Source organism: Pelophylax lessonae (genome assembly GCF_965119305.1).
Source record: "Pelophylax lessonae genome assembly, chromosome: 7".
NCBI classification, from domain to species: domain Eukaryota; kingdom Metazoa; phylum Chordata; class Amphibia; order Anura; family Ranidae; genus Pelophylax; species Pelophylax lessonae.
Genome location: NC_138774.1, coordinates 228,249,795 through 228,263,287, shown reverse-complemented (window position 1 = coordinate 228,263,287; position 13,493 = coordinate 228,249,795). Strand labels below are relative to the sequence as shown.

General features: G+C 40.6%; 1 protein-coding gene across 1 annotated transcript in view; it reads left to right on the top strand.

Annotated features, from left to right (window-relative positions):
* ITIH6 (inter-alpha-trypsin inhibitor heavy chain family member 6) overlaps positions 1-13,493 on the top strand; it is a 106,698-nt gene that overhangs the window by 50,946 nt on the left and 42,259 nt on the right. The window contains exons 3-4 of the mRNA XM_082263922.1: positions 3,009-3,163; positions 8,858-8,968. Of these exons, the coding sequence (XP_082120048.1) occupies positions 3,009-3,163; positions 8,858-8,968 (266 nt within the window). The remainder of the gene's footprint in view (positions 1-3,008; positions 3,164-8,857; positions 8,969-13,493) is intronic.

Sequence of the window (13,493 nt, the reverse complement as noted above, 5' to 3'; positions counted from 1 at the left end):
CAAATCCCCCCCTGGGGGGGAAACAGCGGTCCCCTGGCTTTCCACCAAGGCTGTAGGAAATTTTCCCTCCTGAGAATCCATTGCCCCTGTAATGCCAGACAACAAAGGGTTAACTGCCCCTTTTAAGCAAGCGCGGCAAGCGCAGCCCACCGCACCACACTCAGCACAATAAGACCCCCACAGGGAATATGCAAACTGAACACAGGCAATGGATAACAAGAACCGAAGGGTAAAACCTGAGGAGACCCTCGCCGCTGCTGCTGCCTCGATCGGTGTTCCTGGAAAGAGGAAGTGATGCTGCCAGGGCGCTCTATGTAAGCCTATGGAGGCTACAAGAAAATGGCCGCCATGCATGTAAAACATGCGGCCGGAGCGGTAGTAGGCAAAATGGCGCCGTTTGGCGCCGAAACCGCCGCTCCACAGTGCAGTAAAAAAGCACACATTACATTCCAGTATTAGAATACATGTCCGATCGCCGCAGCGAACGCTGTACAGTGCCCAAACATGCAAAAAAACATGCCCCACAGCACACAGCTTCACACACTGATCAGCCTGACACAGACAGTGTCACACATCTCCCCCCCCCCCTTGCAGCCCACAGCATGCAGCCGAGAGATAGGGAGACAAGCAGTGTGATTAAAGGCAGGTTACACAGTCCCAGACTGACACCCCCCCAGACAGACAGGTCCCCACATAAATACACTTAACTCACATGGCGTGGGGAACCCGCACAGGCGAACAAGCCGCTGCACATGAGGCAGGGAGAGTCGCATTCAAGACGCACAAAATGGGGGTTAAGAAACCGCACAGTGTCCAGTGAGGTAGCCACCTCACCAATCATCCCTGCACCGAACAGGGATGGGTCGTTCACTGTGCCAGGAGCGTTACCTGGCTGAACGCTCGATGGCAGACTGGGAAGCCACTGACCCACGACCTGCGATCAGGGGGATCAGCCCGAGACCCAGTCTGCAAAATCCTCTTCATCCGAAGAACTAACTAATGCTGACAAAAATAACAGCTAAGTAAAGGTAGAGAGAAAACTCAAACAAAATTTTAAAAAGAAGAAAGAGTCTGGGGCAGAAAGCCCCAGCACAGAAAAAGCCAGCCACTCCTGACAAGCTAGACATTAAAACTGAGATATGGTTGCAGGAAGTAGGAGGGTATTGACTGAGGGGACCACCCCTTGAGGGTGGGATATGTTAAAAGCTTTATTGTTAACATATTCTGTTGCCTAGCTACTCCTTCGGAGCAAAGTCTAATACCCCATATGTGACGAATATGAAGAGGCGGCGACTGTCGGAGGACGTAAGAGAAATATTGTTATTTTTTCAAAATTGTCGCTCTTTTTTTGTTTATAGCGCAAAAAGTAAAAATCACACAGGTGATCAAATACCATCAAATTTGTAGGAAAAAAAGGATGTCAATTTCATTTGGAAACAAACGTTGCATGACCGTGCAATTGTCCGTTAAAAACACGCAGTGCCGAATCGCAAAATAGGCCCTGGTCTTTGAGCAGCCAAATCCTCCGGGGCTTAAGTGGTTAAAACAATATTTCAAAATCGTTAAGCTGAATCTCTGAGTACTCTAAATAAGAAATGCAAATTAGTTGTTCAGTCTGGGAAAAAAAATGTAAAGTCAGCATCTACAAATACTTTAGCTGCTGACTTTTAATAAAAGGACATTTACCTGTCCAGGGATCCAGCACCTTTCTCACCTAGCTATTTCTTCACTAGCCATTAGGTTCCCGGTGCTGGCATCCTAACTGTAGGCAGCCGGATATGCTTCTTTTGGCTTCACAGCCAGCTGCCCACTGCACATGTGCAACCCATGCTGAGTTTTGCGAATGGTCTTGCAATCTTTTGGGACCTGTGACATGTCTCAGAAGACTGCGGTGGGGAAAGAGAACACCCTCTCGGATCGCCTAGGTGATCCAAGCCGAAGTGGGAGTGTATGCCTGTCAAAACTAAGTAAGTATCCTTCCCCCAAATGTTAAAGAGAAGCAGAGGAGGAGGCCTTAGAGTGGAACTTCGCATTATGGTTGGAGTTCTGCTTTAAAGAATCCTTGCCTCTTTGGGGAATGCTGCCAAATTTTAAAGTCTGTACTTTCCTGTCTAGGCGTGGCAGTGGGTGTTACAGACATTTCTGAAAATTCTGAATTGCTGTAGCAGATTCTGTAAACAGTATGCATTTCTCCTTCAAAACACATTGCCACTGTTAGGGTGTGTATAGGGTTAACCACGGAGTTAACCTGCCCCAGTGACTAGGACTCTCAGTCTACTAAAGCTTAGATTGTTGTCCCAAGAGTTGGAAAATCTTTGCAAAGTGCAGGCTAAAAGTACAATGGTCACATTCTGGTGGCAGCAGTGGGATCTGAGACTACTGTCCTCACAGGTAATATAGAAGCTGATATGGATCATAAGGTTACAGTGGCCTCTTCTTGCTCCATTGCACTGATTTTATAGCAGCGAACCAGAAACAAAATTTATATTAAAAAAGACCCCACACAGTTGAGTTCTGGGAGAGAAGCAAAGCCCTTCAAAGGCATAATTTCTGCAGGACTGAAGGATAGGTCTGCTTCAAATTTGAACTTGGCTATACACAAACCATTACACAAACAGATGAAATGGTAAAATATTTGAATATTTGTTAACTTAACAGTCTGGGATAGAAAAATAAAGAAAATAGGAGAATGAAAAACATACTTTTCCTGAACAAAATATTACCACAGACTCTGCCTTCAGTATTGATCACATGACTAAAAGCCTAGGCCTGAGTCTCAGTGGAGAATCAGCCAATTTGATCACTAATCTTTCCCCCTAATCCTATTCACATGACCAAGTAAGTGCCAGGGGTTTTTTTTGAGCAGCTTAGAAGGGAACAATGAGTAAAACATAGGTACATATTTCAGCCTTTCTAATCTTCTTTGAATTAAGGTCCACTTTAAGGTCTAAAACCAGATCTACAATTTTACATATCTTATTAATCTTCTTTTTTTTTTTTTTTTTTAGCTGAAAATCAGAAGCCTCTACATTCAGTCAACCATAGTATCCCGATATGCCCATACCAAGGTGCAAACCGTTATGGTCAATCCTCATGCTGAGTCAAAGGAAGCCATCTTTGAATTGGAGCTGCCCAGTTCAGCATTCATATCTAACTTCACACTGTAAGTAAATTACAGCCATTGTAACAAATATTGTTCAGTCACAATTTTACACTCTTTACTTCTATTAATGACGCTTTAGTATCACCTGTTCTATTTTTCATCAATGGGTAACAATGGTCTAATATGGCATTTATTAGGTTCAGAAGTAAAAACAGTATTTTTTTTGCTCAGCTATATATGAAATATTGCCTATAAATGTTTATTAAATACCATCTGCAGCCAGTAGATGGCGTGCTTGAATAGCTTACTGCTATGAGGTGACTATCCAGTGTATTGTTGTTGTTTCTTGCTATTCAGGTCTAACCACAACAAAGGGCTGCATAAGTACTGTTTGTATGTTATTTCATACAGAGCCACAAAAATGTTTTGATAGACAGAGGATGTAAGAAAGCAAGCAGGCAAGGCTGAAATGTTTAATTTGAAAGTTTTTGTACCCAGCAAGTTAGCAAAAATAGAAAAACAAAAGTAGAAAAAAAACATACGCTAATAGAAGGAGCGCTAGACCAAAGGATAAGAGTCCAAATAATTTATTAGTTTACTGAGAAAAAAGCCAATGCATTTTGGGGCTCAGAAAAACTCCCCTTTCATCGGGGCTTCAGTTAAAATAAGAATTCTGAATGGACTTGAAATAGGGCTTGATTGTTAACTACTGACTGGTAACTCTCTAAATCCTACAATTCTCTTCCCTACATAGATTCGCGAAAAAGCCCTATTTTATATTTCTTAGAACCTCAAATGGACTCAAGCTAGGACTTTTGCTTATAAATCTAAGTAGGGAAATAAATTGATGTATTGGGAGAGTTACCAGTCAGCAGCATCTGCATGAGCAATCAAGCCCTATTTCGAGTCCTTTCAAGGTTCTTATTTTAACTGAAGCCCTTTAACTGAAGCCTTGATGAAGGGGGAGTTCTTCCTGACCACTAAAACGCATTGGCTGTTGTTTTAATGTAAACAAATGCAGAAATTGGGGCTTCATGTAAAATAAGAACCTCAAATTGACTGAAAATAGAGCTTTCCCGTGTGAATCTATGTAGGGAGGTAATTTGCTGGATTAGGATAGTTACCAATCAGTACCATCTGCATGAGCAATCAAGCCCTATTTCGAGTCCCTTTAAGGTTCTTGTTTTAACTGAACCCTGTTGAAGGAGGACTTTTTTTTAACCCCGAAACAAGTTGGCAGTTTTTTTTTAGTAAACCAATAAATTACTTTGGAGTTTTTATCCTTTGGTCTGGTGCTCTTTCCATTGGTGCATTTTTTTTTCCAATCACATGCTGGAGGCAAGGAGGTTACCTATCTGTATTTCTTAAAGTAGAGCTCTATCCAAAAGGGAAAGCTCCCCTTGTTTGCCCCCTCCACCCTCCACTGTCACATTTGGCACTTTTTGGGGGGAACAGGGGAGCGAGTACCTGGTTTTGACAGGTACCTGCTCTCACTTCTGGCTCAGATCGCCGCAGCGAACTGAGCCAGGAGGTCAGCCCCCCTCCTTCCCCCACAGTCTTCTGGGACACATCACTGGTTCCAGAAGACTACGGGGCCATTCACAAGATACAGCACAACTTGCGCATGCACAGTAGGAAACAGGCTGTGAAGCCGCAAGGCTTCACTTCCTGTTTCCCCTGCTACAGATGTCGGCGCCTGCACCTGAAGCAGATTGAACAATCGGTTCGAGTGAGGACATTGCAGGATCCCTGGACAGGTAAGTGTCCCTATATTAAAAGTCAGCAGCTACAGTATTTGCAGCTGCTGACTTTCAATTTTTTCTGAAGGAGCCTGAAACTCTTCTTTAACTCCAATAGAGAAAACCCCTGCATTGTGTTTGCACATATGCATGCCTTGTTCCCAAGTCAATAAGGAGAAGAATATTGTCGTAGCTGCTGATAATTATTATATAGAATGCTTGAAGGAAAGGTCGCGTCGACCGTAGCCTTTGCCAACTCTGCTATAATCTCCACCATAATCTGAGAACTAGTAATACCATTAAATATCCCATCTGTCATCTTTATATCCTCAGTGAGTAAAAACGAACTCCCTGGATGTTTTGGTCAGCATGTAGCATGCCCGTCTTTAAGTAATTAAAAGAGGGAAGACATTAACGGAGGAGGTTGCTGCCTTTTTCATACAGCCCTGCTGATTTTGGCTGCAGGAAAATAATTCAAAAATAACCCATGGCTTTGAAGTAAGGTTTGGAAAACAACCAAGGATACACAGAAGAGGGGGGAATAAGTGGTGCAAAGCATTTCCGAGCGCACACACAACTCCCTGTCACAAGGAAAGGTTTTGTCACTCAGGCCAAGTTAATCTTGGCTGGCCCCTGTCCTTCTCCAGTTTATGCTGGCCTGGCGTCTATGCGTGTCTCTCTTAAACTTCAGCTTGCCTGGAGACCTGGAAACAGAGGAGCAGCTGTTTCAGTCTCTTGGGATTTTTAAGCAGAAAAAAAAGAAAGCAAGACTCAACATTATTTGTTCAAAGAAAAAGTTTTCTTTTCTTTAATTTGAAGTCAGGGACATTACCAATTAGAGATGTTTGTGTCCTAAAGTCCATCGGTAATTAATTCTGCCGACCTTTCTTGCAAAAAAATGGGGAGATCGCCTAAGTTCAGAACACGGTGTGCTAGAATGTGAATTACAACTGGGAATAAGAAGTTTCCTTTTCATCTGAAGCAATGCTTTCAAAAGGTGGTGCTCATTGCAAAACAAGGCAGATAAATGATTCCCCCATACGTTATACAAACACATAATGTCTCATTTATGGGAGCTCACCCACTTTTTTAAAGCAGAAATATCTTTATTGTCAACTTACATTGGTCCAGCTTGACATGATGTAATTATCTATATCTTATATTTGAAGGGCCGCTGGGGATTTTGAAAACCAATGTAGTAGCCCATGCTACATACCGTGATATTTTTTTAAATTGGATCTCCACCCAACCCACCCCCGTTTTTTTTTTTTCACTTACTTAAAGGTGGTATCTGCATATTTCAGATACTCAGCCATCCAGCGTTGTTCCAATGAGATTCTCTCATGTCCTGCCACAGCTCTGTGCCACACCGCTATGTTCTTTCTGATGTTATCAATGTGTGTGTCATTCACCAAAGGTGAATGATGTGCATGGGGAGGTGGGGCCGGACAGTTTTACCTATAAAAAGAAAAAACAGTGCAATGCGTATGCAGCCTGGAAGGAGGGGTGGGGTGGAGAGAACTTGTGGAAGAGGGTGAATGTCTGCTTTAAAAAAGAGGGGATTATTATCATTCTAATGCACTACATCTAGGTTTAGTCAAGACAAAACATTTCACCCCCCCCTAAAAAAAAGGGGATTAACATTCTAATGCACCACATCCAAATTTAGTCAAGACAAAAAAGTTCACCCCCCCAAAAAAAGGGCACCCCTCCCTTTTTTTGGGTGGGTGGTGAACTTTTTTGTCTTGACACTGTGGACTTTTCCTGGTACATAAGGATGACAAGCTAAAATATCTTTATCAAATTTTATTGACAAACTTTTGAATTAAAATACATAACTGTGAAAACAATAACAAATAATAATATTTTCTGTCGAGGGTTCTTCAAAGGCTAAACATTGCCATGTGTGGTGTATGAGGGTCCTTGTCCTCCTTGTTACAGCCTCTATGCGTTTCATGGCGTAACAACCCGCTTCCCCAGGAGGACTTCACTATCAAGAATATTGCTTATATTTGTGATTACCATTCCAGATTATTGCGCCTTAAAATCTTCCTTTAGGAAACAATTTTTTTCCCCACAAAACACATAGAGGCTGCAACAAGGTGAACAAGGACCCCCTCCATTCACCACACATTGTTATTATTCAGGCTTTAGGCAGCCCTCAACATAAAATAAAGATTTTATATTGTTTTCAATGTTATGAATTTGAATTCAAATCTTTATCAGTAACATTTGGTAAAGATATTTTAGCTTGTCATTATTACGTACCAGAAAAAGTCCACAGTGTCTGATTTCCCACCTCATTTTTTTCTGGGGGTGAACGTTTTGGCTTAAATACCATGAAAGTTGCGATCTTCTGTGTCTTGCACCAACAGCTTCCCCACTGACCTTTTTAATGGATACAAGGCATTTTCTGATTGGACAAGGTAAAGAAGTGGGATGGATGATGTCACAATCTACCTCTGTCCAATGAAGGCAGTGCTGAGCATAGTACCCCCCCCCCCACCCACACTGCATGGGTAAAGTGTTAGTTCACCTTTACAGAAAAAAATTAAAAGTGAACTTTTAATGTACTACCTTCCCACCCTCCCTTGGTCCCTGCTGTACTGACCTCCACCGATCTTGAGCTGCCAGTGCCCATGCAGCCAGTGAAGCGGTCTGGGAATTTGAAATCCCTGCTCTTCTCCCTCGACTCCTTACAGGGTTTACTGGGATGGACCAGATCAATTCACTCTGACAGCATTGACCAATCAGAACAAATCTGGTTCCTCCCGGACTGGCTGCATGTGTGATGGCAGCTAAGGATTGCTGGAGGACCAATGGGGTGGGGAGTGTTTACAGTGTTAGTTCACCTTTACATTTTTTATGTAAAGTTGAACTAACACTCTAAATACTCTTTTAGTCTATGGGTGCAGGAATATATTCCATCACTTACCCTACTCTACCCTTGGTGTCATCAGTGCATGGCTATTAACCCTCAATTTCTGAAGTTCAGCTTTAAATTCTATAGCAGGGATGGCGTACCTTGTTAATTCCTTCTGGATATTTGTAGGGCTAACTGTCAAACAAATGTAAAGCCAGGCACTGCCATGTGGGACATGTGCCAATACCAAAATTAACAAAAAATAATACTACAGTAAAAAAAAAACAGTATATCTCCCTAACAGTTCCAAAATATATTGACAATAATGCTGCCGAGAGCCCGCCTTTTTTAAATAGGGGGGCTGGGTTATCCATTCCCTCAAATTATTGGCTTTTGTGATTCAGTTGACCAGGAGAAAAGGCTATGCACTGCATTATAATATGCATTATATGTAAATGTAAATGAACCCCCCCCCCCCATTATTTTGTGCACTGTGACACAACTGTATGATATAATATTTATTGTGGTTATACTTTGCACAAGTCACTTTATGCTATAATTTATTTATTTACTGTATTTTTTAGTCACTCGGTCACTTTACTGGGTCCAACCTTGTAGTAGCCCAGATCACTGCATATGTGATTATTATAACATTCTATTGAAGACTATTTATTTATTCAAGAACATCATTGTTTACCACCGATATTCACCAATTTGTAAGATTTTTATCTATGCGGTAGTATACCTACTTATGAGGGTGGATGATATATTTCATACAATGGCCTACTCCTATTACTCATAATAGATTGAGTCGTATATGTTAATTTCAACACCACTATACCCAGTGTTTATACTTCCCCACACACCCTATCCCTGGCAGCGCCATATTCCCTCACCCCTTTATTCTGAATAATAATGCATTATACGCAAGTTGTTCTTTATTTTTGATGGTGAACCTACAAAGTTTTTATCCAAAAAGTTTGCAATTAGCAAACTTTAGGAGTCCCAGGGATTCACCCTGAACCCCATTCCTAGTAATAACAATATGATATATTTAGCACCAATGGTAGGAAGGCATTACAAATTGATGTCATTATGTTTATAGCTGCAAAAGCATCTTGGATTACCTAATAAAACAATGTTTTCCTGCAGCACAGTGAATGGTAAGACACATGTAGCAGAGGTTAAGGAGAAACATCAAGCTAAGAAGATGTATGATGAGGCAAGGCGACAGGGGAAGACCACAGCCCACGTAGGAACGAGGTAAGCACCTTCATTGCATTAGAACTACTATCATATAAACCTATGATGATTTATACTCAACTTGCCAATCCAAATAAATATATCTTATTCATAATTGCTAATTATTAAAGAAGATATAAACTCCAACTGGATGACATTAAGCCAAGGGCTTTAATGGTGTTTGAGAGATTTACTTGCTTGCTGGTAGTCATCTCATTAGCTTCATGTTGATGTTAGTGGGCTGCAAATAAAACAAATGGCCATTAGCCTCAGAGGAAGTTGGTTTATCTGACAAAACCAATCAAGCTGAGCTTGTTCTTGCTCTCCTGATTTTTTTATTCTATGGCTATGCCTCTGCTGATTGGACACTTTGATGCTTACTGGGACTTTACTACTATCCACTTTAGAGATACCTATAGGTGCAGTGAGTGATTTTGTTATTTTTATCCTGGTTGGTGTTTTCTGCTTGGGGGTCTTAAAGCAAGTGATGGATGCATGCTTTATTTGCTGATGCCTCATGGGTCCCTGAAACATATTATAAATGAATGGATGTTTCTTTAATACATCTGATTCTATATAGTTAGTCAGGTTGAAAAAAGACACAAGTCCATTTAGTTCAACTAATAAAACATACCCAATATACCCACAGTTGATCTAGAGGAAAGCGAAAAACCCCAGTCAGCATGATCCAATTTGCTCCAGCAGGGGAAAAAATTCCTTCCTGATCCCCCGAGAGGCAGTCTATTCCTGGGAACAACTCTACCTATAAATGTTAGTACCCAGTTATATTATGTACATTTAGGAAAGAACCCAGGCCTTTTTTAAAGACATTTACTGAGCTTGCCAGAACCACCTATGAAGGGAGTCTATTCTAAATTTTCACAGCTCTTACTGTATAGAAAACTTTCCGTATTTGGAGATGAAATCTCTTTTCCTCTAGATGTAAAGGGTGCCCCCTTGTCCTCTGTGATGATCTTAAAGTGAATAACTCAACACTATTTTCACTATATGGACCCCTTATATATTTTTTTACATGTTGATCATATCCCCCTTAATCTCCTCTTCTCAAGAAAGAATACATTCAGTTCTTCTACTCTTTCCTCATAGCTTACCTCCTCCATACCTCTAATCAGTTTGGTTGCCCTTATCTGCACTTTCTCCATATCCCCGATATCTTTTTTGAGAACTGTTGCCCAAAACGGAACTGCATATTCCAGATGAGGTCTTACTAATGATTTGTTCAGGGGCAAAATGATATTTCTCTCTCTGGAGTCCATACCTCTCTTAATACAAGAAAGGACTTTGCTTGCTTTGGAAACCGCACCTTGGCATTGCATGCTATTTTTAAGCTTATGATCTACCAAAACTCCCAGATCCTTCTACACCGTTGATTCACCTAATTGTACTACCCCTAGTATGTAGGATGCATGCATTTTCTTAGCCCCCAAGTGCATAACTTTACATTTATTAACATTAAATCTCATTTGCCATATAGTCTCCCAATTAAACAGTGCATTGAGGTTGGCTTGTAAGTTGGAGACATCCTATAAGGATGTTATTCCACTGCATAGCTTGGTGTCATCTGCAAAGACTGAAATGGTACTTATAAACCCAGACCCTATATCATTTATAAAGATATTAAAAAGTAAGGGTTCTAACACTGTACACCACTGATAACCTTAGACCATTCAGAGTAAGAGTCATTAACCACTACTCTCTGAATTCTGTCTTTTAGCCAGTTTTCTATCCATTTACAAACTGATCTTTCCAAGCCTGTCAACTTTACCTTATACATTAGTTGTGTGTGGGGGAACTGTGTCAAACGCTTTTGCAAAATCCAAGTATACTATGTCCACAGCCATCCCTCTGTCCAAGGTTTTACTTACCTCTTCATAAAAATAAATTAGGTTTGTTTGACAACTTGCCTTTCATGAATCCATGCTGCCCATGATTCTAGGATTAATCAACTTTGATTGCTTCATATATGGAAGTGCTTTGACACTGAATGAAAGGAAACTTGACTTATGGCTATCTGACATATCTGTACGGATCTATGGAATTCCTTGCATGGTTTACCACCAGGCTTAAATGATTGATAGCATACACCAATATGCTTATATGAAATATAACTTTGAATCTTTTTGTGATTTGTGGTTCCCAACGAAGTTGAACACAACAACATGGATGAAAATAATTCATAGGTTGAACCCACCAATACTGCTGCAATGCAAATTTTATGTAGTCATCAACCAGTTCCTTAGAGGAGAGTAAAAATTTCAACTATCAGCATCCTCTGTATGGGTTTTGAACTGCTTGCATCCAAAGTTTAAAGCCCTTTGTTTTTACTATATACCCCCCTTGTGCCACCAAAACAGCCCTAACCCATTGAGGCATGGGCTACACTAGACAAAGCATCACACTGCCTCCTCTGGCTTGCCTTTTTCCCATAGTGCATCCGGGTGCCATCTGTTAACCAGAAAAGCAACACACACGCACCTGGCCATCCACATGGTGTAAAAGAAAATGTGATCCATCAATCCAGGCCACCTTCTTATATTTGTCTTTCATTTGTCCAGTTCTGATGCTCATTGTAAGCACTTTTGGCTGTGGACGTGAGTCAGCATGGGTACCTGACCGGTCTGCAGCTACACAGCCCCATTGACAACAAACTACGATGAACTGTATGTTCTGATACCTTCTATTGGAACCAGCATTCTTTTTTCAGCAATTTGAGCTATAGTAGCTTTACTATTGGATCGGACTTCAAAGGGCCACCCTTCACTCCCTTTGTGCATCAATGAGCCTTGGTCACCAATGACCCTTGGGCCAATTGGCCAGTTTTCCTTCTTTGGACTACTTTTGGTAGGTTCTAACCACTGCAGACTGGGAACATCCCAGAAGAGCTGGTGTTGCTCTGATCCAGCCATCTAGCCATTACAATTTGGCCCTTGTCACAGTATTGTAATTATTGTTGTTCACTTTACCTGTCAATGGTCATAAAGTGACGGCTGATTGATGTATAGTAGTGGGAGCTTAGAGGACTTTAAGAGTTTTGTTATTTAAGTCTTGTGATTCAATACTTACTTCATTATTTGCTGGTATATGATTGAAACAGGGAAGGGGGAATTTGCATATTTTTTTTAGGATGTTATACCTAACCTTGTACTGTCTTGATTTTATCATTCATGATTATAAATACAAACTGTAAAGTGAATAGCTGGTTAGTTAATTTTTATTTTTCTATGGAAGCCCTGTTATTCGTTTGAACAGTTTACTTTGCTGTGGGCTCTGGGTAGCATTATTAGTATATTACTTGTAATTTGAAAGTCTATTTTTTTTTCTTTCTTTATTTGAAATAAAATAACTGCCAACAGACAGTTAAATCTCTCAGTAGAAAAGAGTAGCCCTAGAATTCTGTTTCAAATGTAATTTTATGCTTTGACTTACCAGATCTAGTTTCTAACAGTAAAGTCATCCGCTAACTTGGCACCATTAACAAATCACAGAAATACAGAAAAGAGCACCAGACCAAAACCAGATGAAAAAGTCTAAGATCATTTTAATTTTTGGGAAAAAAGTCATATAAAAAACTAACAACATTTTCAAAACATCTTTTAAATTAGCATGAACATCTTACAACTTGTTATATAAAATTTTAGAGACTGAGATTAGATCTACTTTAAGTACAGGAACCCAAATCAACAAATAAAATGATATCTTGTATTAGTCTGATATCAACACAGAATGCCATTCACGGGAAGCTTTGTATTTTGTTTCACAAAAGATCTATTGAATTTTTCCCACCAAGTACAATGCGTTATAGGGTACAAATGACAAAACAGAAATGATAACAATAACGAGGTACAATTTTTGTAAATTTTCTGGTTATCAAGAAAAATGTCAATAAAAAAAACAAGTAACACTTTCAAATGAACAGCCTAATGATTCCAGCATGAAAAAACATCAGTGGTAGTAGGTATCAGGTCTTTTGGGTGTTCCTTATTGCCAAATCAATAAATATCATTTAAATGGTTGGGGAAAGGAAATGTGCAGCTGATCTGTATGTTGGAAAGTGAACAGCTATGATATAGGAGAAAACTGAGAAGGAGACATAAGCAAGTAAAGATAAAGGTAGGTTCAAAGAGGAAGGGAATAGAGGGAGCAAGGAAGTAGGGGATGGATGTAGGGAACTCCATGAGGCCCGACCATGGCAGCGCCCATGTAGCTCTGAGCAGTTGGTCATAGCTAGAGGAGGGAACTATCTAGATGCAGGTACCCAATTGTTGTCAAGCCAAGGACCCAAAATCTTCAAATATTTAGCATGGGTGTCAGTAAGTATAGAGGTTAGCTTTTTCTGTATCATGGTCCCCATAAAGTGCTGATTAACCTCAGCAAAGCTTATTGATGGGCTCTTCCAAGTTCTAGCTAGAGTTTGCCTTGACACTAAGAACACAAACCCCACCAGCTTTTGTTGATGCTTATGCTTGATATGTGTAATGGAACAGGGCACCCTGAGCGGGTACCTCCGTTAACAGATGCTCCTAGT